Below are 26,041 nucleotides of genomic sequence, written 5' to 3'. Positions count from 1 at the left end.
TACCATTCTTTAATTATTATGTGAAAAATCAAGTTGGGATCAGAAATAAAAGTACTGAGAACAATATACACCATGCTCTAAATTTATTACTCAGAGAAACTTAGTCTGATTTAAAAAAAATAAAAATAGTGAGTCACTTTAACCAGAAACTGCAAAATGTTGCCCCGAGGACAGAGGTTAACTCAATTGAGAAATAATGGCCAGAACTCACACACTAATAACTTTTGGGGGGCTAAGGGTAATTTAGCCCTTGAGAAAACTCCATAATTTAATGTGAAATGCTTGGCAGAAAGTGTTGTAGTTTAGAGGCAGGCTCAGTGGGTTGTAAGAATTGAAAAGTCTCTTGTACAAAGGCATTTATGTTTACAACTTTTTTTTATCTCCCCAAAATGTATGTTGTTGTAAGTAAACATTTTAAAAACACTCAGAAATTTGCAGCATGAAGTACATTAAAGTTCATTTCAAGGTTGTGTCCAATAATACAGAAGGTTGTGTGGGAATGCTTTCTAAAAGAAAAGTGAAAGGTGGAGTTTTCCAAATGCATGTTTAGAGTGGACAAAATACTGCAGATCTATCTTAGTTCCTTAGTCACTTAACATGAAGTTCCGTAATGCTTTTAGCAAGAGTTGTTAAATGGGGTGTTTTTGTCTTATCTCCATTTGCATGATTGCATTCTGCTGTCCTGTCAAATGTAACTGGATATGGTAATGTTCATCGCGTCATCCCCAGTCCCAAATCCACTGAATAATGTTGCTGTTTAATGGTAAATGACTCCCAGGACTCACTTTTACCTGAGCCTCTTACATGAATGTTATGACTTTGGGCTAAGGTAGCTATGTCATAAGTTGCTGAAGGAATATTTGGCAATTTTTAACTTTGTATTTGTGTGAGTGAAATAGTTATAAACCTGTTTTTGAAATAGGTACTTCAATTCATCATAATACTTAAGGAATATATTTAAGTACACAAGAGCTTAAAGTTGAAAATAAGAGGCTAGCCTTTGAGTTTTTTTTTTCTTTTTCAGTTTTAGCATCCATTTGATTTTCTGCTTTTCTTTCTGTCTGCTTTGCAATATTTTATGTATGATATGCAATGTCAGTTTAAAGACAAAATGGTCCCTGGAGCAGAACTGGACCCTACTTTCCTGATTTCATGGTTATATCTGGGCTTACGGAAGGAGGTGGCTGATCACTTGGTGCTGAGTTGGTGCAGCAGCAGAACTCTAAAAATGTATTTTGATCCAGAAAGGAGGCTAGTTATAAGCACCTTCAGTGTTAAGTGATGGATGATCAGGGGTTTATATTGCCGTTTTGGATTTAGGTGCTTCGATTCTTCCTAAGTGTCTTGCTTTGGATAAGTCTTTTATTGGATCTAGCCATTAGATATTAAGATTGTCGTGTAAGGCCTGAATTACAAAAGCAGTAGTCTGTAATGTAAAAAAGAGCCCCATCCTGCAGAAGATGGTAGGGATGAGGGACTAATTTTTCAGACATGTTTTCCAGGCAAACTTGTCCATGTTAGTAGGCGGTGCAGCAACTCAGTTCCTACAGAGCTGAAAGTTCTCAGTGAAGTCTCTTGGGTGAGACCATGAAATCAGTGGGTCTATTGACAAGAACAGTCCAGGACAAAAACAGATCCCAGATTTAAAGCCCATTCTGTCTTGAACGTGAGCAGCAATGCTACTAAAACTCCTGAATCAATTGCTGGGCTGTTTAATTGCCATGCAGTTTGTCTGGCAGAAAGAGGTACAGCAGAGATTATCACACAGTTTATGTAAAGCTGCACTGTCTTTGATGCTTTGAGTTCTTATAAATGTAGTCACTTTTCTGTCTACTTCCCCTCATGACTGGCTAAAGGCTCCTGCTTTGAATTTTGAGTTTGCAACAGCCTGAAAATGCATCTGGGCTTTCCCAGGTTCATATGTTAATTTACCTGAATTACTGTACTTCAATCCAGAGGGCTTTTTAAACTGAATCAAACTGCTATAAAAGGGCCCTGGCTTCCTACGCATGTTTTTCTCCAGTTGTAGATCTCATTGTGCTACCTGCTGTACAAAACAAAACAGAAAGATGCTGTGGTTTACCAAGTAGTATTTGGAAGCACTCCAAGGCAAATTAACAGACCAAGCTCTAACCAGCGCTTGCCCAACCACTAGAAAACTTTGTAAACCGTAAAAGAATGTAGTTTGCTCTGTAACTCTCCCTGTATAAAATATATAGACAAAAAGCATTTTAGCTGTCTGTGCAATTTGAGGCCTATCTAAATATTCTTTATGGCACAGATATTCTCACAGTGAAAGAAAGGACTCTGTGCTCGGCACTTTCTTCCATTCAAGCAAATGCCAAAAAAAGTAGTGCTGAGCTCGAAGAGATGAGGAGTCAAACGTTTATTATTCCGTGGCCACCCAGAGGGGGAAAACATGGTGTCTAGGAATTAAGCAGCATTTTCTTGGCATTTTTGTAGACCAATTCTGCTATATGTTTTCTTTTCCTAGAGAGGGATGTGTTGTGTCCCAAATCAGATGATACTTCTGAAAAAGTACTTTCTTACTCAACTTACTGAGTAACTTATGATCTTGTAATTAACCAAAATAAACCATGCCGACAAATAGTAAGCATACTACAGGTGTTGGGTTGCTATATAACTGGTACTATGGTTTTGAGCATCTCTATCTTTTTTTTTTTTTTTTTTTTTTTTTTTCCATTTTGTAAGTTGTTACCTTAGTCACTCAGACCTCTAGTTAAATCAAGGCTTAAACATACCAGGCTTAGCTTAACCAAGCTCTACAGGCTACCTTTGCGAGCGTAGTCACAATGGACTTACTTTTTATTGTTGTGAAACTGCATTACTCTAACAAATTAAGCAAGATATACAGGCAGCTTTGTAGTCACCTGTGGCCATTGCAGTTCATTGCAATCATTATTAGCTGTTATTAGCTATTAGCTTTTCTCCTCACTTGGAAACTTGGAACCAAACTTCTCTCTGAAAGATGTTTGTAGGCTCAGTGTTAAAGGTCAGGTTACCACTAACTACAGCTAAGAACAGGAGGAGGACAAGTGGTTACCAGTGAAGCACTCCAATTTTATTTCAGAATACTGAGCCCTCTGAGCCATTTTGTCCATGATACATTTGAAATCTCAGAGTGAGCAAATGTTATAGTTGCATGTAGGTAAAGGAGGTTCAAAGCATCAGCACACTTTATCTTGCCTGCTGCTGCTTCTCTGCAGCTAATGTTTGTAGTTGTCCACTGCTGCATACATCCTGTAGCAGTGGTCATTAAAAGTTGATTGCTTTGTTTGTTTGTTTGTTTGGAAAAAGAACTCCCATTTTGCAACCAACTGCTGTTCTCTGCTACACAATGAGAAGAGAATTGCATGGTACTCATCAGTGGTTACATTTTATTGTTATAGAATAAACAGGTCAAGTGTTCTTGCTTATTTAAAATACTCACAAAAATCAAATCAGGAGTTTTTAATTAATGTATGTTAAGAACTACTGTGCTGTTTAATGGGGTTGGTCATGTTTAACCACGGTCTGTACACAGCTGATCAGATATATTTTGTTCTACTCCAGAATACATTGCATATTTAGTGGGTTTGATTTTGTAAGCACTTAGGCATGTGCTTTGTCTTACACTAACAACAAGTCCGGGTGGCTACTGTGGGCCTGGTTACATATGAAAAGTTCAGCAAAACCCTGTAGGATGGGGACTCGTTTCAGAAAGCAAGTAGTCAGAACATTTCAGAAAAAGCAGTTGCTTATTCTTGCACAGAAATTGCATACCATTTTTCAATATATTTTTATCAGAGAAATCTGTATTATTCCTAAAGGAGTTTGCAGTGTTCTGAGTCAAAACCCAACTTGCTAATGCTATAACTAAACCATTCTCACAAAATTGTAAGTGTCACGTCAGGAACCTATTTCTAACTGAACAGCAGATCAGTCGAGGCAGCGTTGTGTGTTGTACGTATGTTCCACACATGGTGCTCGAGGCAGTTCTCACTGGGCTTTTCATTAAATAGCAGATATTAAGCGAATGTTTTAAGTATAAGTTGACCGTATTTGAAGCCATAAGAGTGATGAAAGTGATGCATTATGTCACTGTAACATATTGACATTATCAATTATGTGTTATTAAACAGCTTAGCTAACTGAATGATTTACCTTGTGTTTAACTGCCTTTTTCAATTAAAGGTAGCAAATGCTGTAGAACTGGGGCACAGTCATAGAAACCATATATTTTCTCCTGTTAACACCAGCGCTGCTGACATGCAAGTGATGGGAGTGTTGGCATTTTGCTGCAGGCTCTAATGGGCTAGTTTAAACGGTCTAAAAAAAGTGATTAATGATTAGGAACAGGACTGTTACACAGCTTCACAGCTCTTTCCCTCCGTGCGTTTCCATTTATGTCAACTAGGCGCACACTTGGGAGGTGTTATTTCAAAGTAGTCAACATAGAGGTGTTTTTTTTTTTTCGTTTTTTTTTTTTTTTTTTTTTCCTACTGCCATTTGTTTCTATTTCATAGGTCCCTTCGGCTGGCCAGATATGGCTAATGTTTCCTTAAACTTGTAAACTTCAGTGACAAAAGAGGATAATCCACCAGCTTTATGTCAGACCAAAATCTAAACTGTTGAACTCCAGCATAATTTCTGAACAGTGAATGCTGTCTTTAACATCACACTGTTTGCTCCTGTTTGGTTTATTGTATTGGAAATTTAAAGGTTCCTCTAAAAGTAATTGAAGCACTTTGTCAACCGATAACTGATTCTCTTCTGCTATTCAGTTGATATTGCAGCAAGCAGTAATTTGTACATTAGTACTGCTTTGTTTGTAGCTGGTAACTGTCCACCCTCAAATCCTCCCTTATATACATGGACACACGTATACATATATAGTTGTTATGTGTATTTCATTGGGAACTGAAGTGGACAAACATTCCTATGACACTTTAAACTCCACTAAGTTTGGAAAATCCAAGATATCGTTCTTTTTAATTAACCTTAGGACAGTGAGATCCTGATAGATACAATGCATTCTCTTTGCTCTTTTAAGCTAAGGCAATATTGTACACTGAAGAACAGCAGGGATTAAACACTCAAGGGGAAGATACGTTGTATTTTGGGGGAATTTTATTTCTGGGATAAGATCTTAAAGCACATCACTGAAAGGCAGCATTCACCCTGAAGTGTCATGTTGCAAAGAGTATTGTTTTCTTGGAATAGAACATTGAATAGCATTTTGGTTACTATCATTTTGTCTTGGTATTTTATTAGCAATCAAAATATGAAGCTATTAGTGATCACAATATGAAGCTAAGTCTTAAGTTTTCTGAACAAGTTTTTATGAAGTATTCTGAACAAGAGGCATAAGAATACAGTTTATATAATAATCTAGGAGCAGATGTGAGGCATAAGATGATTTATAGTGCAGTGGTGTTACAGAATAGCATGTTGTGGGATAAAGTGACCCATCTGCCAAACAGATTTGTGTGTCTGTAGAGGAAGAAGCAGGGCTCAGTGGTGAGCACGTCACCCAGTTGGCTTGTCCTCCTTGAATGGGATGCTCAAGATGTCACTGTAGATCATCTTCCTTGTGTAGTGCTGTTTCTAGTTACCTTTGCCAAGAAACCAAGGCTCAGGCAGGCATGCTGTATGTCCTGTGTGCGTTTGTGTCCTGGGTTCCCAGTCACATTGACTCAGTTGATAGACTTCAGCCAAAGATAACAGGGGGATGGTCCTTAAAGCTTGGTGGCCCAATCCATCGCGTGTGACCAGAGGAGGAAGCCGCAACTCTGTATGTACGGTAGGGACATGTGTGGGCAGAAGATTTGGTCAAAGTCACCATTTATTTGAGAGAATTCACAGAGGGCAATGCAGTTATGAATGGCTGTAATGCTTTTTTAGAGATGACAAAAACAGTCTGTGACATTTAGTCCTGTACTTTTGTTAGTCCTGTTGCAGACAGAGCTACGTGTTGCTTCTGAGAGATTCACCCCGTTGCTTGCACAGTGTATGGGAGGGGATTTTTCAGGGATTTTCTTGTCTCTGTATGGGCACAGACTAGAATATGTGTAGTTATTACTACAGGTGTGTAAAGCTGCTTCCCTTCTGCCTTCCTAATTAGGACGTTTAACTTACCAATAGCCACTTGAATTCTCTCGCTCTCAACAGAAACGTTTTCTGTTTAGACCACCAGCACTTCTAGCCTGCAGCTGGGTCAGGGGACCATCTGGGTCAGGGGACCATCTGCTCTGGGCAGTTTGCGAGTGTGATTTATTAACTCAGGCCCCCAGAACCTGGATGGTGGGGCGACTGTTCCCAAGGCACGTTCTGCTTGTTCCTTGTCGTTTGGAGGCATGTTTCGAGGTTCTTTGCACGCAGTTCTCCTGCACTTTTTGCTCTCTGCCTCGGACTCGTTACTGCGGCTCTCTTCTTAAGCGGCGATGGTGAAATCCATACATTTTCCGAGCACATCTCTCCAGCACTTTCCCCCCGTAGTTCACAGTGGCACTGCTTGTGGGCAGGTTTCAAAGGAACCTCATCTCCATATGGTTTTACTCGATAATCCTTTATCCACCATCTTCAGCTCTCATTCCGTTGCTTTCTTGCCTGTGGCTACGTTTCTATCTCTGCATCAATTAGCACAGTGATTTATACAACAAGCAAGCAGTTTAGAGGTAATGGTACACAATTAACATCTCATTCCACCATAAAGGGTATGCTAAATACCCCAGTCACTGCTTTCTCTGCCTGGAATTGAAATAAGTGTTTGTCCTAATTCATATGCTATCTGATGTGAAGTGGGCCTGCTTTGTACAGCACTACACCATTAATCTAATTATAGATAGCTGCAAATGAAGTGCTGTCTGAGCGCCGAGCCTGCAGAAAATAGCGCTTTTGTCGTTTAGCATGACTCCGTGAAGCGGGATCGCGCTGGACCCGGCGCGGTGGCAAAATGGAAGCCCGAGCCCTGTGGCTGCCTGTTGCATCCCTTCTAATTACAGCCGCGTTGTAAACACGGCCGGGCGCCGGCGTAAATACAGCCGGAGATGGGCTGGCAGGAGGCTTGCAAGGGAAAATCCTCGGTTTGGCGGGGTATTAAATCATACAGCCCCGGTCCGGCCTTCGGGGCCCGGCCCTCGGCCCTCCAGGCCCGGCCTTGGATCCTCTAGGCCCGGCGCTGGGCCCTCCCCTATTGCCGCTGCTAAAGGCTCTTGATTTTTTGTGGCTGCTTTGTGTGTGTGGCTTCATTATTATTATTATTATTATTATTATTATTATTATTATTATTATTATTATTATTATTATCATTACTTTTGGCTCCATTAGACTGAAGGTGCCGCTTTTTTTGTGCAGCTGTTGGGGCCAGTCCTCGCCACCCCCATGTGGCAATCGGCTCCAGGGCTCGGAGCTCGGAAAAAAAAAATAATAAACACACACAAAAACTCTGAGATGTGCAAAGTGCCATGTAGCTCCTTCATCTGGAGAAGGAAATCCTGCCCTCTAAAAGAGGGTGGGTGGTGCCAGACACCCCGAAGCACTATGGAATAAGTACATCATTTTCCTGTTCAGATGCCCTGGTGGAAATCTCAGCGAGGCCACGGGCGGTCACTGTGTCTAAATGGGTAATGCTGCATACAAAAGGCAGTGTGCTCCTTGTATTCAGCTCGGCAACATTGCTTCTTATTGCCACGAGTGAATGCTGAATAAATAACGTATTACTCGTGAATCTGGGATGGTCAAACTGCAGGCGACAACAGTTACGTGACTTGAGATAGGATGCTGATTAGGCAAGTTAAAGGGAAATTACACGACCACAGTTAATAAATTTTGTTGATTCCAAAAAATGACACTGTAAGGTTAGCAAAAGTAATTAAGATGCACAACAGTTTCTTTACTGAAACCTTAGCTACGTAGGATTTTCACTCTTTTGACCACAAGAATGACAGACATTTGAAAAACATGGTTGAACCTTAAGGTAAAGTGCTCTGAAAATCCACATCTGGTCGGCAGTCCAAACAATGTCGTGAGTATTGATACATTAGATTGCTCTATAAAATCTCCAATGGAGTTTGAACATTTACAGCTTCTGGGGACATGAGTTTCAGGTGTACAGGGAAGATCATATTTAATAAACTAATGTGAGTTGTAACAGAGTGCAGTCTTGACCATTATACTCAAGGTATGCAGTATGCAGTTGTAGCCAGTAAGGGAACCGTATCTGTTCAAGGTACAGAACTTGTTTTTAAGTAAAGATGGGGTTCGGGTGTGCTGTGGCCACCTATTTAGTAGCAGCCGGTCTGCTTCTTGTCTGCTGACTTGGGAGATCAGTACTGTATATATCTATGAAACAAAAACAAACAAAAAACTTACAAAACCCAAGGTATAATTTTCAATGTGTCGCTTTCTCTTTTCCCCCCACCTAATCCTTTGCACTGCTGTTATTACACCTTTCTTTCTCCCTTCTGTTTTTGTCACAGAGGTTTGGTTATAAGAGGTAGTTTGGCATTACAAAAACATCCATTTCATTTAGCAGGAGAGTTAGGATACTGTTACGCTAAGAAAACTATTAAGTAACATCCCCTTTTCCTCCTGTAATTTTTGTCAACTGAGTGTGGACTCCAGCAGTCTTGTGGAAAAGAAACACCTGTTTTCTGCACCATCAAAAGCTGTGTGGTTCCTTTCAGGTACTTCTCTATTAACTTTGCTTTGGCTGGAAGAATTAGGCTCCGAAGCCCTGCGGAGCGGAGCAGTGGCTGGTGACAACCACTCCTCAGTGCAGGTCTGATGGCTAGCAGCTTTCTTTGCGCCGGGAGTCCGCCGCAATCTATTTATGACTCCAACAGATGTTTCTTCTGTTTTAGGCCAGTGAAAACCTTCTGGTCTCTATTTATAACCCAAACTTTACAGCCTTCCTCAATTTACGCCCCTGATTTCTCCCATCACCTCCTCCTCGGGTAAAAGGAAAAAAAAAAATGAATGCCATCCACACTACATTTGTATAAAAACTTCTACTTCATATGTACAGTGCTAAATCAAAGGCATAACAGCAGTGTTAATCAACCTTTAAAAACTAAAAAACATATATTCTTAATCATCTTTGTTTTAGTGGCACTGGCAGGCACTGATTTGGCTTCCCCAGAGCCTTGTGGGTCTCCCCAAGCCACGGGCAGCTTCCCTGCGAGGTGAGCGGCCCCCCTGCTCCTCCTCTGCAAACCTCATCCCCCAGAGATGAGAAACAGCTTTACAAAGGGATGCTTATGTGGGTGTTTAGTGGGGTCCAGGCGGCAGCAGAAATACATCAAAGGTAATCTTAAAGAAGGAACCTTTCTTTGCTGCTTTGTCTTTTTATATTCTGAAAGGTCATTTGTGAACCAACTGTGCCAAAAAAGGCCCTTCCCCGAGAAGTTTACTGTTGTTATTTTTTACTTTTTGATTATAGTAACTTGCTTATCCCCCAAACAGACTAAAGAACAATAAACAAATACAAAAGGAAAAGGAACAGCTCATCAATAACAAAGACCTGCGTTTTAAAGCTTTGAGTGTACTGGCTCTTACATCTCACTCCAAGCAAAGCAGGAGTCCTGCAGAGAAAGGAATCTAAAAGATACGAAAATTATAAAGATAGTAAAAACAATGTTTGGTTGGGATATTTTAACTTGCTGTGGAGAACTGAGCTTTAAAGTGCAGCACACTGAGGAACATGGTTTTTCCCCACTGCTGTAAGCTGTGAGTGCATCGGGAATTATGTGTTTCACTCCCTGTGAAATGCCGTAACTCAGATGAATGCAGAAGGTATAGCTTTCACTTGAAGTTTAAATTTTGAAATTGGACAGCTCAGAAGTGTTGATCCTCTCTCTCTGTAAGTGGCAGAAAAAAACTAAATGGCATCTAAACCTAATCCTTTGAAATCATATCAAAATAGTCTCTTGCAAGAGGCAACAATACAGTCCACAAATCTAACTTATTTCTGTTTTCTTCCTTGTTGTTTCTTTTATTTATTTATTTATTTATTTTCAAACTCTGAGTACAAAGAAGACACTAACCACAGATACTGAAACTGTGCAATTTGGTGTAATTATATTCCCCCCCATAGATTTAATGAAGGACTTTTAAGTACAATTTATCTTTGATAAATAGTCCCTCTGCACAGAATGTTTATTAGATTGACAGCAGAATACACTCTGCAAGCTTTTTTTCCTTGCCACTTATGACTCAGACGAATTTTAATAGGAGTAAAAAGCTTTTATTTGCACAGTAATTTCACTTAAGGATCATATCCTTCAGAAACTGGCAGACACTTGTATGTCTTGATTGCAAAACAGACACTCAGGAGCGAAGAAACATGCACAAGATGTTATTATTTGACTTGTCACACTGCTGCAATTCTATTTGCAACTTCTGTCATCAAATCTCCTATAGGCATCGCCTCCCCTCTCCCCACAGCACACATGCAAGTGTGCGCACACTTCGCTTCCAGAAAAGGAGACCGCAAGGAGCCCGCTGCATCGAACGGCGTTCCTTGTGCGCAGAGATAGCTAACTGTGTTTTGGTTTTGAGAACGTGAGTGCCAGAGTCGTCCTAATTGCCACGACGATGCCTGCAGGAGGCTTGGAGTTAGAGCAGGTTTTTGCATACAGAGTGGTGCTGGTGTGCGTGTGCCACCGCGGTTGTGACCAAGGCACGCGTTCGGGAAGGGGTTTGGAAATCTTTGGGTGCCACTTGCAGCTTCGGGAAATATTGTCGTGGCCTTTTATTACATTTACCCGGGGTGTGGAGGGGAGGTTTGGTTCATTCGATCATTTATTTCCGTGTACTTCTGATGAGAAGCAATATTTCTAACCGAACGGCTACCCCGTTCTTCGCACATAATCTGCGTGTGCAAGCGCCATTTGTGGAGGATGGTGATCCTCCGTTACCTCGTTTTAATTTGGCTTTGAAAGCTGCTTTTTAAAGATGTCATTGCCGAGTTAATTACCTTTTGCATGTATTCCTAAATACCTTGTTCTCCTCCCTAGAGGAGCAGAAGGTAGAGTCCCCCTTTACCTTCGCCATAAGGGGATCGGATTTTTTCTGTCTGTGCAGAAATGAAAAGTAAAGACGTTTTATTGCTAATAAAACAATAGCTAATTGTTTTGGAAGAAAACATACTGTTCAAAGCAAGGTGTTGAACTTTCCATCAGCAAAATACACATTTGAATTGTAAATGCACTTCATCCGATGCTTATTATTAAAACCTTTGTTTAAATTATTGATGAAGTGTGGTGCTGGTCTTCACTCCGTTGGCCATGGGGAGGAAGGAGCTTCACGCAGAGACCTGCTGCCATCTACTGGATTTTTGCATTCATTTGCAAGCGACCTGGGACGAATTTGAAGGCCATCTGTCTAAATGCAATGAATTGTCAAAGGGATTGCAAGTTTTTAAAAACTAAAAGCCCGGAGCTCAAATTAGTGTATGCATGTAGATGTTTTCCAAAAGGTTTTGTTTCAACCGATGCTCTTATGCACTTGAGGTTCACCATACTCTTTTCCATTTTTAATCGTCGTAAACATAATAGAGAAAACATTATCTTTTTTTTTTTCCTTAAGGTACATAACAGCTGCTGAACAGTTTTTATTGCAGTTAAAATATATTCAATACAACAAAAAATATTCCATCGTTCTGCTTCTGTATGGAAAACGGAAATGAAATTGTTTACTATGTTCAAATTGCAAAATCGAAACAAGTTATTATCTTCAAACATTAAATGTGATCAAAATAAATGTTTAAAAAAGTATGAGTAATAAATTAATCGTGTCATTGAAAATGTGTCAGACTTTCCCAAAAGGTCAGTTTCTAATTCGGCACACGGATGGGAATGAATTTCCAATACCTCAGTATTCTTTATCCACTAAAAATAATTTGCAGTAGGCATAAGGATATATATATATATTTTTTAAATTTGTATTTCCCCTCTCTAATTTCCCAGTTTTGAAATGAATCTGACATTTCTTTACTGTATTCGATTAGTTCCTTTTATGTGCTCATTGCTGCAGTTTAGGGTCAACATATTTTTTTTCCTACATCCTGAAAATGAAACTGAATAAGGATTTCAAACAGTGATTTTTAGGCAGTCCAGCAAAGAATAGATAACAGATGTATTATAGAAAAACATAAAATAGTGCAGATTATTTGCTGGAATTCACCAAATGTGCAGTATGCTAAAACATTCCTCTTCCTATTCTTTAGTACAAATTGCAAATACTGACGAAGGTTGCAGCAGAGCTGAGCAAGTACATGCCAGAGAAAGCAGCAGAGGACACCTCCAGCATTTTGAGATCTCCCATGCCTGGAGCAGTGGTGGCAGTTTCTGTCAAGCCCGGGGACATGGTAAGAAATGTGATCTATCTGTCTGCATTTTCATTATCTATTCCACACAAATTTCTCCTTGGTGCAACTGAAACTACAGGTCACGTTTGTTTTTTTTTTAACCTCACCTGTAGAGTAAAGCGCGCTGAAGGATGTGTGCTGCTTTTCATTTCAATTGTAAAAAACAGTAAGGTAGCACCATTCAGATTAAAGTGGGTTTAAAGGGAATGTGTTTGTCTGGTTACAAGTCCACAGTTGAAACTCAACCAATTGCTTGGTTTTGTGTCAGAAGTACCTTGACAAGGGGAAAAAATGTGTGTGTGTATAAATATATATAAGTAAATATATGTTGGTAGTGATGGAAACGGGGTTGTTGGTTTTCTGCCGTGAAGTAATGAAAGTATAAGTAAACACAAGGGACATAGGGGAGATATTAACTTTTTTTTTAATAGCATTTCACAAGACACATGTCGTTTATGAACTGAGAATTCAATGCTGGCATTTCCTATTCTCTTATGGGAATTCTCTTGTCCTGCATAAGGGATAAACTTGGCATACAGAAGGGCAACAGAACACGCCAGTGCTGTTCTGGGTATTTCCAGGGCTTCTTACCTGGTGTCGAGCTGGAAACAAACAAATATTGTGTTTTAGAGTTGCATGTAAAGACTTTCTTGAAATCAGATTTTTATGAAATTCTACCACATTGTAATCAAATGTTATTTCTTTCAAATGTTCTTCAAATGTTATTAAACGTTATTGTGTATCAAACGTTAGGGCCCTTAAGTGGATCTCTCAGGTTGTGCAGATTAATTTTAAAGTACTCAGTACTGTTGCTGATTAAATGTTGTAATAAATGTGCGTGTGGCACTTAGAAAGAAATAGAAGGATTTAGTTGCAGAGTTTGTAATTTATGGCAGCATCACAATTTACAGCAACGAAATCTAGGTTTTCTTGATAGAAGATTTAAGAATGGGATAAAGATCTCAAGTCCAAAATTAGCACTGGACTTACTATGTGACGGTCATCAGTTGTGCTGGTAAAGTGATTTGTATGTTTACATGTTTCTGTGATGCCACTGTTGTATTTAGAATATATGGATGTTTCTGTCTATTCACAAGGAGAAAGGAGTCAATGTGTTAATACTTAAATTTGTAGGTGCAAATGTTCATATTAACAAAATAAAGAGATTTCTGGGAAAACATTACTAAGCACAGCTAAGTAAATATTAGCAAGAGATAAATTCCTTTAGATCACACTTAGTTTTCTGGTTTTGTGATACACACATGCACACACACACCATTTATACCTTTGAAAACATCAGTATTCAATTAAAATCAGTCACTAAGGCATTGCATGGAGTGAGAAATGTGTGATTGCTGCATAGGCAGTAAGAGTGACTGACTGAAGGAGACCTTAAGCAAATACTTTTTTTGTGTGAAGAATTTTGAAGGGAAGGATTCTGAGTCTTTTTTATTATTTTTTAATATTTTTTGAGAAGTTAATTCTGCTGTGTGTTACAGCTTTCTTGTGTGTGCCTTGAAGAATATTTCTTACTGTCTTGAAGGAATAGAAGCAGTGGAGAAGGAGGCCAGAGCCAAAGGGATTTAAAGTAAATAAATAAATGAATCTCCCCCCACAAATCCACAAGTGGTGCAGTGCATCGGAGCATAAGTTGTCAAATAATGTGTGGAGATTTTTTTTCTGTTTTGCTATCGTGCAGCTTTTGCTGGAGGCATCGAGTGGCGGTGCGTTCGAACAACGTAATCTACGTTGTGCTGACCTGAGCTTGTCAATGCTAATTGTTTGGCTTTAATTGCTAAAACACATTGGCGTTATTGAAAAGGGTTTAACTTAAATCCTTCCTTTTCAGGACTAGTGTCAAAGCGTTGAAAAAAAAAAAGCAAGTGAGGGAGATGAGGGTAGTATCAGCTATCTGCGCTGAAAAAGCAGTGGGATGGTGTGATTCAGATTACACGTCTTGGCTGCCCGTCAGAAACCAGCTCACTCACTACAGCTGTTCAAGGCGTGATGGGCAGGGAACTGTAGCTCCCCGATAAATACAGCTCCTTTTGTTGCACTGCTTGGGAAACAAAAAGTCTGATTTCTTTAATCTGCTGGAGAAATGGGAATTTAAGTGGCTTCGGTTCTATAGAGCAAGCTCTACGTTTGCAGCAGTGCTTGGCAGTTCAGATTTTGCAGCCTGTGTGGAAAACAGCACAGCTGAAGAACAGCAGAGTGAGGTAGTTTGTCCTTTTTTCCCCACTCAGGTGTTAGAGGCTGCCTGGTTCGTAGCTATCTGAGGCTGTTTTCTCCTACGCTGTGCGGGCAGCAGAGGTACAGCTTGGTCCCTGCGATTCCAGGGCGGCCAGCAGCACGGGCAACTAGGCTGTGTTACCTCCTTCAGAGGAAACTTTGCAGTAGGGAGGCAGCAACTCGCGAGGGATGTATCGCCTTTGTCTGAATAGCTGCGTTTGCAAACTCTTGCTCGGTGCCTGCAGCTCAGCTATAGGGCATCACACCCAGCCAGGTAAAGCATATGGTGTTTGTTAGTCCCTCTCCCTGTGTCCTTAGCCAAAGGAGAAGGCGACGCTGATCTCTCTGTTAGTTTTCCTTGCCCGATGCATCATTGTTTTTCCTTCATGTATAATGTTCTCTTTTGGCTGCTGTTGGTGAAAAATACTTGGGGCCGATGAAGCCCGATAGAAGCCTGTGTGAGCATCCTCTCTCCAGCTGGTCTGATAGGCACTTTTCAATTCGGTTTTGCCAAAAGATATTGCATATGCAAGGAATTTATTTTCTTTTGTCTGTAAGATGATCTATAGATCTTAGTAACACAGTGGGGAAGTGCTTTTTGTCATTCAGAGAGAAGCAGAACTTGTGACGCTGCCAATTTTTTAGCTTTTTAGTTACTTTCTACTTTCTTTATTTTCCTTCATGTGATCAGAAGACTGTAATTAGTTGTCACTCAATTATTCCTGGAAATACAATGAAGCCACTCAGAAGCATAAAGCAACACAAACAACAAAACAATTTGAAATCTGGCTGAATAGAAAGAAGGTTAATATTATTTAGGGAAAGAAGATTTAAATTTAGCTTACATTCTTCGTGACAGCACAGTTGTGTTAGATAGGAAATATCCATTTGAGGGGGTGTTTGGGTGTTCATTTTTCAACTAGATTGTTAGAGATGAGTATGCATTGGGATGAAATTAAGTTTGGGAGAGTCATTTTTTGGTTCCCCACGGTGCTAAGGGCAAGAGAAAGAGCTGTGCTTCGAGAGTCTGGATGAGGGACTCGCTCTGTTTCTGCTGACACCAACGCCACCGCAAGCCAGCCCTGCTAGCTCACTGTCTCAACAAGAGTTTTGTGCCAGAGTGTGGAGATGGCACTGCACCCGGTTTGAATCTCACCACAACTACCACAAAAGCACCATTAAAAACTGCTACAGCTGCACAAATTCTCTCCTTCACTTAGAGGGCAGGGGTAGGCAGACACTTGCACGTATTTCTCCGCGATTTTTGTGCCTTTTGGCTTCTGTGCACTGGGAGTGCAAGAACAGGACAAGCCCGGGGTCCTACTCTTTGAACAGGTAGAGCAATGTTGTCATAGCCCAGATGAAGAAAGCCACATAAAGTGTTCCCACAACAGATTCTGGGTCGAGTAGCCTGAACTGTATGCAGCCACAAAAAGAGATTTTAGCTGTCCTGAAAGCCTGGCAGTCTTTACTAAATTTTAACTGATGATGACAGTTTGCTTATTCAGTTCTGTATCTGTCAGAAACGCAAAGATGCTTTTCTTTTAGCTGCATGTTTCTGTTTGTTGTTTTCCTTTTGCAATTGAATTAGGCGGAACAGGTGGCAATACTAAGCCAAGCGTTGGTCAATAAGCTAACACCGGTGCTGGAAGCACTTTAATGATTTTTTTTTCTTCCTCTAAATATACATGTAAAAGGAAAGCACCTCTAGATAAACCTCCCAATATTATTTAATCTTTGCAGCACTACAGCTGAAAAAAGAGGGCAATTCATTATTCTGACCCAAATTTCTAAATTTCCTTTCTTCCTGCCAGCAATTAACCGGTGTTTGGGAAGTTATCTCTACTCAAACCACTTTTCTAAATGGACTTTCATCCATTTAATAAAATGTCTTATGATTTTGAATTGATGCTGGTGTAGCCATAGCTATTGATACTGCATGGGGTGCTTTCTTGCTACCCAGATATCAGCTAATAAATGGATATGCTGATTGAGTCAGAAATTTCAAAATTAGCTATCTTGAAGGCTGATTTTTTTACCTGTATAATTTACTGAACACAGTAAATTCCTGTCAGTGATTCCACATTTTAAATGCAACCGAGGAAGATGTTTTAAACTGCATTCAACTCCTTTTCCAGTTAAGTTGCATGTTAGTTGGTTCAATTTCTCTTGTTATTCTTGAGAAAAATAGTAAAAAATGCCTTCTCCAGAATTTTCCACTTCCCAAGCCTAGGAAAGTTTCTTGCTATGGGAAAAGATGTGTTTCACTTGACCTCTACTGTTGAAACGCTCACTACTGAAAAACAAGACAAAACAAAACAGCTTCCTAATTTCTGTTTCTCACCGCATTGTTCATTCTTGGGAAAGAAAAGGTGGAGTTGTAAAGTTGCTTGTCGCCGTCAGCCAGGTGTGTGTTTTTTTAAGTCATATTTGTCCTTCAGACCTTAAAAACTAAATAAAATCCCTCTTTCTTACCTTATACCCGTAATTAAAGTGGTTGGGATTTTTAACAGAGAAATAACAGCCAGGCAAAACAGTAAAAATTGATTTAAATAAGTTTTACATTTGATAAAGACAAACACGCTATCAATAATTTAGCAAGGTGTTCTTAAAATGAAATATGATTTTCTGTTACGTGTGAACATTTTTTTTCTTTTGTTGCTGTGTTTTTCCTTTTTCTTTCCCTTGCCTCCCTTCATCCCTCCTGTTCTTCAGCGATCCCACTGCAAATATTAACTGCATTTTTCTGTTAAATGGAGTTTGTGAACTTGACCAAGTGTGCCCAGGGACCTGTGTAATTTGTATAATTGTGTGTTAAATAATGGTTTATTTGTGTATTTTTGTAGGGAAAAAAACAAACACGTACACACAAAATCTATTGGTAAACAGATTAAACCATTTTCACAGTTTTGAAATACCAAGAATGAAAGCATTCAAATATTTCATCATTCTTTTAACTCAAGACTTCAAGTTATAATTATGTTTTGGTTGCAGTAAAAGAAATACTATAGTAATTACTTATAACATTAATGTAATTTTTATATTTTACGAATAGATTTTTCTTCTATATCTTTGTGCAGTGTAAGATTTCTGTTTGAACTCTAAGATTTGTGTTTGAGTGCAGTATAATTAAGAATGAAATCCTGTTCTTACGCAGAAGCACAAATAGTCAATATTATTAGAGTTTCTACCTAGGAAAAAAAAGGAAACTAGAGTTTCTTCCTTTTCTCTCTTTTGAAAAGAAATCACAGTTGTTTTTTTTTATTATTATTTTTGTTTTTATTTATTTATTTATTTATTTTCTTTGCCTTTTTGGTTGATAAGCAACTTTTTAGCCATTGCTGAAAAAGCTGACCAATGAAGGTTTCAGTGATACAAAGTGTGCTTTGACTTGGGCCGGCTCGCACAAGAATCACCCACAGAAGCGCTCTGCCTCCGCAGCGTTTCCCCTGGTGCTCTGGGATCCCAGCAGCAGCTGGGGAAGTGTGTTTGGGATAAGTGGGAGTGCAATGACCAGTGCTTGTTGCTGTCAGGGGGACATCGCTGACCTCGGGTTAATCAGAGGTCACAAAATTTGGGATGTGCTATCTTCGGGTTCAGTCTTTAAAGGAGTGTGGCAAAAAAAAATAATAATAATAAAAAGTTTGATAATGATTTGTCACGTGCATTAATTGCCGCTAATTGTATTTTCAACCCTGTAGCTCCTGTTTCAAAGTTAATTTGGAAAGAAGGGAAAGCCTGCGCTAATTATTTTGCATGGCAATGGACAATGTTAAGGAATTTCAATTGCTGCTCATCAAATCCCTCTCAATTTGTTTTCATGTTAGATGCTTGCTGCCAGAATGCCAACAAGTCAGAGAGAAAAAAAATCTGGAAAGGCAATGATACCAGTGCACGGACCAAGTTTAAACAACAAATAAACACACAACACGGAGTATTTTCATAAGGGTTTTAGAAAGTGGATGCATGCTTAATTACTGCTCAGTGGTTTTGCACAAACATAAATGAGTTTTGTGATTATTTTGCAGAAGCCTGCGAGACAGGGCAGCTGGATTTCGTGGGGCATGGTCTCGCATTGTCCCTCCTTACTCAGAAGACTCTACAGAGACACAAGTCTCAGCAAAATGGAAATCACAAGGGCTAATTTCTGGTGTCTCCCCAAAGCTGAGAAAGGAGATATCAATAAAACCCAATTCTCACTTTGCTTTTAAGCTAATCTAAGATCTGTTTTGCTTAAGGCTGTAGTCTTTTTATTATTATTATTATTATTATTTTCTTCTTCAGATCTGAGAGCTTTAAAATGTTACACATCCGGAGCACCTGTGTTCCAAATATAATGGACTTAAAAATGTAATTGAGGGATTTCCACTTTTGTAGGCAAATCAGCAGGGTTGATATTGATCCATCTTTTTAGGGAGCCACAGTGCACCAGAAGGTGATACTGTAGAGGGCCCCGTAAACCCTCGGAGCCTTCTGTCTAATTTGGCAGAAAAACACAGAATGTCGGACAACAAAAGAGCGATCCGATTCCATAAGAAATCTTCATCCCTCCCACCCCCTTTTCACAAGACCAAAAAAAAAAAAAGACTTATTTTTTTCAGCTGCACACAATGATTTGGTGCTCACTCTTGCATTGAAACAGTTGCTGTCAGAACAGGCAGGAAACAGTTTTCTTTTAATTGCTGAAATCATTCGGAAGTGCTTCATGCACGGCTTCTATACAGCAGATGCTGTGCATTAATTGGCCTGTGTAGGGCTGACCCAGGGTTCCTTGCAGCGGGCCCAATTTTAGGCAGAGGGTTTAAATAGCTTATTTCTTATTTTGTATAACCTGGCGTACATTAGGAGAGCACCCGCACGTGGGGTATTTCATGGTCTGCAGTTTCTAATGTCATGTGGGTTTCAAAACCTGTGTTTCTCTGGTAATGTACTAGCAGCAGGTAAGCTCTAAATACCATCCATCAGGAGCTAATTTTTTATCCAGATACTCCAATGACTGATGAACCTGTCTTTTGTATGAATGTTCAGCACAGGAGAAAGCCATATGCCCCTGGCACTGGTTCCTATGCATTCTTTACAGTTCGTGGCGAGGAGATTAACGAAAAACCAAACCCTTACATTTACACGTCTTTCATTTATTTAGCAGTTAGCACTTTCTAAAATAGCTCTATTTTTTCAGCAGCGAAAGGAGATTTAGGTCTCTTAAAGCAATCTGACTCCCACTACTCGCTTTCTTTATCAGGAATATTACCGCACACCCTTAATAGGGAACCTTGTTTTGCTACTCCCCGTCTGTTCAAAACAGACCTTAGCCCATTAGAAGGTCCTCCCTTGTGTGGGAAGACCACAGCTGTTACTGTAAATCTCATCCAGTAACTGTATCACCCCCATTTTGTGGCTCTGAAGGATGAAATTGAGAAATGGAATACTGTGCAGTCATCCTTTACATCTCCAATTTTAGGCCTTTGCACATCATTTTCATGCTTTTATTCCAAATCAAACAACATTAGTGAGCAACACCACCCTGTGCTAAATGTCTGGTGTCTAAGGCAGCGCCTACGATCTTTGTTTTTGGAGGCTTTAGGATCTGGGGGGAAGTTGGGCTTTTGTTGACGGTGGATTTTTTGTTGTGTTTTTTAATTCTCTCTTCTCCTTCCTTCCCTCCCCCTGCCAGATCTTTCCAAATCGTCAGGGTTTGTCCCAACCAGAAACCCAGATGGTAGCGAGGTGCCTAAGATGGAGGACACTCGGTTGTGCCTCCACAGAGGAAGCAAGGGCTCGGCGCAGTTAACAAACACAACTTTAAAAAGGTTTCTGTTTCTTTAAATCCCTGTGAATAAAGTGGATCTAACTTCTTACGAAGGATATTGGGGGCTTTAATCAGAAATACGAAGTGGTTTAAATCATTAGCACAACAAAGCAAACTATAAGCTTGAAGATAAAAGTCTCAGGGGAAAGAGTCCTCTGAAAATAAATGGGACTTGATAGATTTCCATATCATTTATAACTTCCCTTAATTACACTTGGAAGACTTGCCAGTAAAACTGGAAAATTGGCAGCCTATATCCATTATAGTAATTTTGCCGACCATGGCAAGCAGCTGGCTTTACTGGATTTTATTTCCCATCACTCACAATTAATCATCAGCTGGAGATGTCTGAAACTCCTCAAAACGTCGCAACACTGTGTGACACTCAGGCCTCCTTAAAATGCTAAAATCTGCTGAGTAAATGGGCCGAGCTCCCCTTCCAGCGAACTCGTTTTGGTGCGAGGCAGGCTGCCGGTTAATGAGTGCCACTTTGATAATCGGATGCGAATGTGAACCCTGACCCCGTGTCAAAGGAGAGGACGCGGCAAGCTGGATAAAAGATAGGGGACTCAGGCCCACAAACTTTACACCAATTAGACGGGGAGCGGGGAAGTGCATCAGCGCCGACTGGGTTTATCAGAAAGACTTGTGGGGCTTGTGACCATTTTGTACGCCTGGCACCGAAGACGTCCTGTCACAATCATTAAGTCTTCATCAGGCGACGCACCGGAGTCTGAGAAACGTGGACTGTGTTCACAGAGATCCCTCGCCAGCGCTGCCCTCAGATGCGTGCTGCCTTTTTTTGCCTCTCTGCATTTTAGAGAGGCCAGATTGTAAGCGCGGTCACTCTCTAAGTTCCTCCTGCCTTTAAGTTCCTCCCGGAATCTTTAAGTCCCTGGGTTATTCAAACAGTGCTATTGACTGTTGCCAAATTCACGTCTGAATTGTTAGCGACATCAAGATGTTAGGTATCCTTCTCCTCTTCAATGATTTTATTTTCCTTTTTTCTTTCTTTTTTTTTTCTTTCTCCTTTTCACTCTGTGGAGAACAAAAACTGAGCAGGTACTTTGAAAAGAGCTGTGCAGAAGTAAACTACTAAACTAGAGAGTACGGGGCTAACAGCTAATCGCTCCTTTATTTTGATATTGCGAGCAATGTGAAGGTAGATTTGTCCGTGGCAAAACTGAGAGACATAGAGTGGAATTTATTTTTATTTTTATTTTTTTTTAAGAAAAAGAGCCCATCTATTTTACCTGGCTCCAATCAATCACATTCTTTGTTTATTTTCTATTTGCCAATTTTGACAGATTTGGGTCATCAATGAGACCTCTATAAATTGAAGTATAAAGATGGTGGTTTACACTTGTTTACAATCCACTGAAAGAAAGAAGTCATACAAAGACGATACAGCAGAAAAAATAGTCCAGATAAATCCTTGGATAAGTTGGAAAACAAGAAATCGTAGACATCACTGTGGTTTTCATTCGCAGGCTAAATAACAGGCAAAAGGATATGTGCAATTATGTCATGAAAGAAATTGGACAATGCCCAAAAGACTGAAAAAGAGAGGAGACAGATACAAGTGCCTAATTTTAGGATTTGTTGCTTTGCAACACAATGAGTGGGGCTGTAAAGGTCTAACATAAGAACAGTAATTAAACTTCTGTGCTTAAGTGACACTTTCACCAAGGTAATTTTGAACAAATTGCACATCATCAGAAGTACTGACACAGCATTTTAACACGTGGCACGTACTGAAAGTGCCTCCTTCCCTCCAAATTAGTAAGACTGCGGGATGTTAACTTGTTACTTGGCCTATATATTTTGTTGGTTGGGTGGATTATTTTTCTACCCGTACACTGATTCCTTTGCCATCAACCCAGCAGGTATAGACAAAATACACAAAAATTTTATTTTTGAGAAAGGTGGGAAACTGAGGAATTCAAATTTATGGACATCTCCATAAGTCTTACGCAGGCATTTTACTGCTGTACTTAAGATCTACAGAAACAACTCTGTACTTCTTGAGTAAATACATTTTCATGACTTTGTTTAGACATTTATTAACAGATTTTTGCACTTTTTTAAAAAACAAACAAACAAAAACAGAAGTGGATATTCATAGCTTCCTCTTAACCTTAGAAATGTCTGGAAAGTTCAGAGCAGATGGAAGAGAAGCTGAGCAGTGAGACAGGGAGAGGAAGAGGAAAAGCAGGAAGGAAAGAAGGAGCTGCTGGAGAAAGGCCCCAGACAGGGCAGCAGGTGTGGAAGGAGAGAGACAAAAGGCGGGGAAATAACTGGGGACAAAGTGCAAGTCTTTGACACTATTCACGAATTTGACACTGCTAATGACTTAAATGCTCACCTGAAGCTCAGGATGGCATTTCTGCGGTTGAGGTGTTGGGTGTTGGTTATTCTTCTGTATCCGGTCATCGCGCAGTGTTCCCAGAGCAAACATGTTCCCTATTGACTCCAAAAAGCCCCTCATAATGCTGTTGGAGAAATAGCTGTAACCATTTTTTAATATAATGTCTGTCGTTCTGCCTTGTTCAGAACCCATAGGCAGACATCAGCACTTTTTTGAAATTAGATCATTTAAAAAAAAAAGTTCTGACCAATTAAGTCTCTGCTTGAAATGTACGGTTAACATTAGCCAAGAGTAGGGCTGGAACAAGCTTTGGAGATACAATTTTATTTAAATTTTTAGAATGTATTTTGTGCAGTGTGCATTTGATCTCTGATTAACACCTATTTGTTAGTATATTCCCCTGCAGTGGCACACACTTGTCCTTCAATATATATTATGCGTTTTACATATATTTACATACATATTTATCTCTAAGAACATACATATATATAAACAAATACGTTCTGTGGTGAAAACTGTCGTTTTGTCTCTGTGATCCCTCCCTGGTGGATGTGGCTTGGCGTTTCTTCTCCGGCACGCTTCCTTCAGTCGGTCAGTACAGCGCACACGGCAACGCAAAGACCAGATCTGCGCAGGGCTCGAGTTACCCTCTTCAGTGAAATGTTGACATTAGAGTGAAAGTTTCCCATTTTTGCCTACATAATGACAGAAAGGCAGATCTCCATGTCCACAGAAGAGCCTCAGGGAAAGACTTGCCGTGGGCACTCAGAGAAGCCACCTCAGAGAAGCACATCTATATCCGTCCTAAATACTGGAATATGCCAAGTGACACATTTTTGTGACACATCTGGGTGATCACTGGGTTACACGAAGGATAAATGCTGAATCATGTGCTTTTCCCTCATCCGTAGGCAGGCCCCTGGGCCATGGTGAAGCCCTGGGGGGCTGGTTTCCAGTGCTGCGGGGTGAGAGGCCTTGGAGGGAGCACCCGTGCGGAGGCCACGAGGAGCGTGCAGCACCTCACCCTGAGCTTGCACGTGCCTTAACAGAGGGCAGAAAGAGTAAACTCGAGTGTTTCCCTTTAAGATCTATCACTTGTTGTGAGGAAAATTATCATTTTGCCTCCCTGCTCCCTCCCCTGTGGACGAGGTTGGGTGTTTCCTCACAGGCCCGCTCCCTTCGCTCGGTCCGAAGCCGTCGGCCGCCCCCTGGGCACCGAGGAGTGCAGAGGTGCGGCTTGCTGCTCGGCATCAGCCTGCTGGGTGCTGTCGGAGCTCCCCGCCCGTGCTCCCCAGGACCGGTGCCAAGAAACTTTGGCTTCCGAATCAGGGTTAGCATCCGTGGGATCTGCGCCAGGGAAGCAAAGCAAAGGGTCCGCAGCCAAAGCTGCGCAAATTAAATCTCGGTCTGGATTTAATTGATGTCGAGCCGTGGTGGATGTGAAATGTGAACTGTAAAAGTTGGAGCCGAGTAGATGGGGTGGGAGAGGAGCCTTTCAGGTTTGTTTAGGGTGATGTTTGTAAGCAGGTGATTCCTTTTTCCCTTGTTTTGTTTCCAGTTTGTCAAAGGCAACTGTGGTTTGTATCGGGACTGTACATAGCTGGCTGACTTGACTTGTGCCATGAAAGTCTTTTTAGCATTTAATGAAATAATCCCTTTATTTTCCAGAAGAATCATACACACTTAGAGCATTTTAAATCCTCTCTCCTCATTTTGTACTGCTTTAATTTTACCAGGTTTCAGAAGGTCAAGAGATTTGTGTAATTGAAGCAATGAAAATGCAGAACAGTATGATTGCTGCTAAAACAGGCAAGGTAAGCTACCTTGGGTCACTTAAAACCATATGCAACTTGTCAAATAGGATAGAATTTAAAAAGGAAGAAAGGAGGATTCTGGTTGTTAAGGAATTAAGTCTGATTGTTGTAAGTCTTTCGAAGTGAGGTGTCTTTAATTTTTAAAATTTACATCTGCTGTGAATGCTGTTAAGTAGTTCCGAGCTGTAGATAGCACAGCAGGAAATAGTTTTACTGGCTTCAGAAATTCATATAACTCTTTTTCTCCTAAATGATTTGTTTTCTGTGATGTTACAATGCCAAGTTGAATTGAAAGACGTTGCAAACCATTTTTTTTCCAAATTCCCTACTTCCAAAGATCAGCTGAAGAAGAGAGATCTCTCTGCCAGTTAATTCATTAATGACAAACAATTTGACATTACAAAACCACTCAGAACAAGGCATAGAAAGGATTCTTGCAGGAAGAAGAGAGAGGCGATTTTTTGATTATTGACTGTGCTCAGGCTTCATATTTAACATGAAATATTGATATGTGATTATTGACTGTGCATTTTGGTATCTTACCTCTTTCGGGGCAGATGATCAGCATAGCAGCCCCTGGGCTGGGACTGTCCTGCGGTGCAGGATGTACCGAAACCAGCCCTCTGAGCGGAGAACTGGTTAAGATTATATGACAAGGAGAAACCCCATCTGTTTTGGGGACTGTCAGCCCCCAGGTCAGGGCCTCAGATCATTCCTGTGCCAGATTATAATGCACAGCCTGAAGCCATCACCTAGACGCAGGCCCCCAGTTCATCCTTTTCAAAGGGAGAGCAGAGTCACTTTCGAGGAGGTCTGGATTTTTTGTTCTCCTAATCTCATATTTCCTAGCAGGTCCTGGCCCAGCTCTGGCTGGGACAGAACCCTGTGCTAAAGAAAATAATAAAAATAAAAATATATCGCAAGATTCATTAGCCCAGAGGGAGGCAGCAAGGAGCCTGACTCTTCAGGGCAGAGACTGGGTTAGGCATTGGCAAGATTTGCTGAGATCTGAAGATGGGTGTCTATGCCAAGGACTGTTTGTGTGTTTACAAGAAAGGATTATTTGGCACAGCACTGAAATTGTCACCAAGGCTTGGACCCAGGTCTTGCCTCTTCCAGTACATCTAACGCAAAATTGGGTCTTGAGGGAAAAAAATGCAGGGAGAGTGAGAATGTACCTTCTCCTGTTGCTCTAACATTGGCGTTTTATTATTTTCTTTCATGCATTAATTCCTATGTAATTTATTTTCTCACTTGATTAATATTTTTATAGCATTTATTTTTTGTCTTTGCTTCTTTTTTTTTAACCCCTTATTGTGTCTTTTTGCATCCACACTTTTTAACCAGTGAGTATTTGTAATTAAAATGCCATTGCCACCCTCCTCACCTTTTTTTTCCTTTTTTTCACTTTAAACTTTCCTTCCCCACCAAGTTGTGCTGCAACCCAT

At 40.4% G+C, this 26,041-nt stretch overlaps 1 protein-coding gene and 1 long non-coding RNA gene across 2 annotated transcripts in view; one reads left to right on the top strand and one right to left on the bottom strand.

The window, feature by feature from the left end:
- PCCA (propionyl-CoA carboxylase subunit alpha) overlaps positions 1 to 26,041 on the top strand; it is a 275,014-nt gene that overhangs the window by 246,622 nt on the left and 2,351 nt on the right. Inside the window, exons 21-22 of the mRNA XM_035318665.1 lie at positions 12,230 to 12,370; positions 24,516 to 24,593. Of these exons, the coding sequence (XP_035174556.1) occupies positions 12,230 to 12,370; positions 24,516 to 24,593 (219 nt within the window). The remainder of the gene's footprint in view (positions 1 to 12,229; positions 12,371 to 24,515; positions 24,594 to 26,041) is intronic.
- LOC118162512 lies at positions 1,889 to 25,243 on the bottom strand. The gene is made up of 3 exons (XR_004748496.1): positions 25,117 to 25,243; positions 2,729 to 2,734; positions 1,889 to 1,900 (listed from the first exon to the last, which is right to left on the bottom strand). It is a non-coding gene; the product is annotated as an uncharacterized LOC118162512 (long non-coding RNA).

The sequence above is a fragment of the Oxyura jamaicensis genome, chromosome 1 (assembly GCF_011077185.1).
Source record: "Oxyura jamaicensis isolate SHBP4307 breed ruddy duck chromosome 1, BPBGC_Ojam_1.0, whole genome shotgun sequence".
Classification (NCBI taxonomy): Eukaryota; Metazoa; Chordata; class Aves; order Anseriformes; family Anatidae; genus Oxyura; species Oxyura jamaicensis.
The sequence above is the reverse complement of the archived record's forward strand: the minus strand, read 5'-3'. Positions and strand labels throughout refer to the sequence as shown.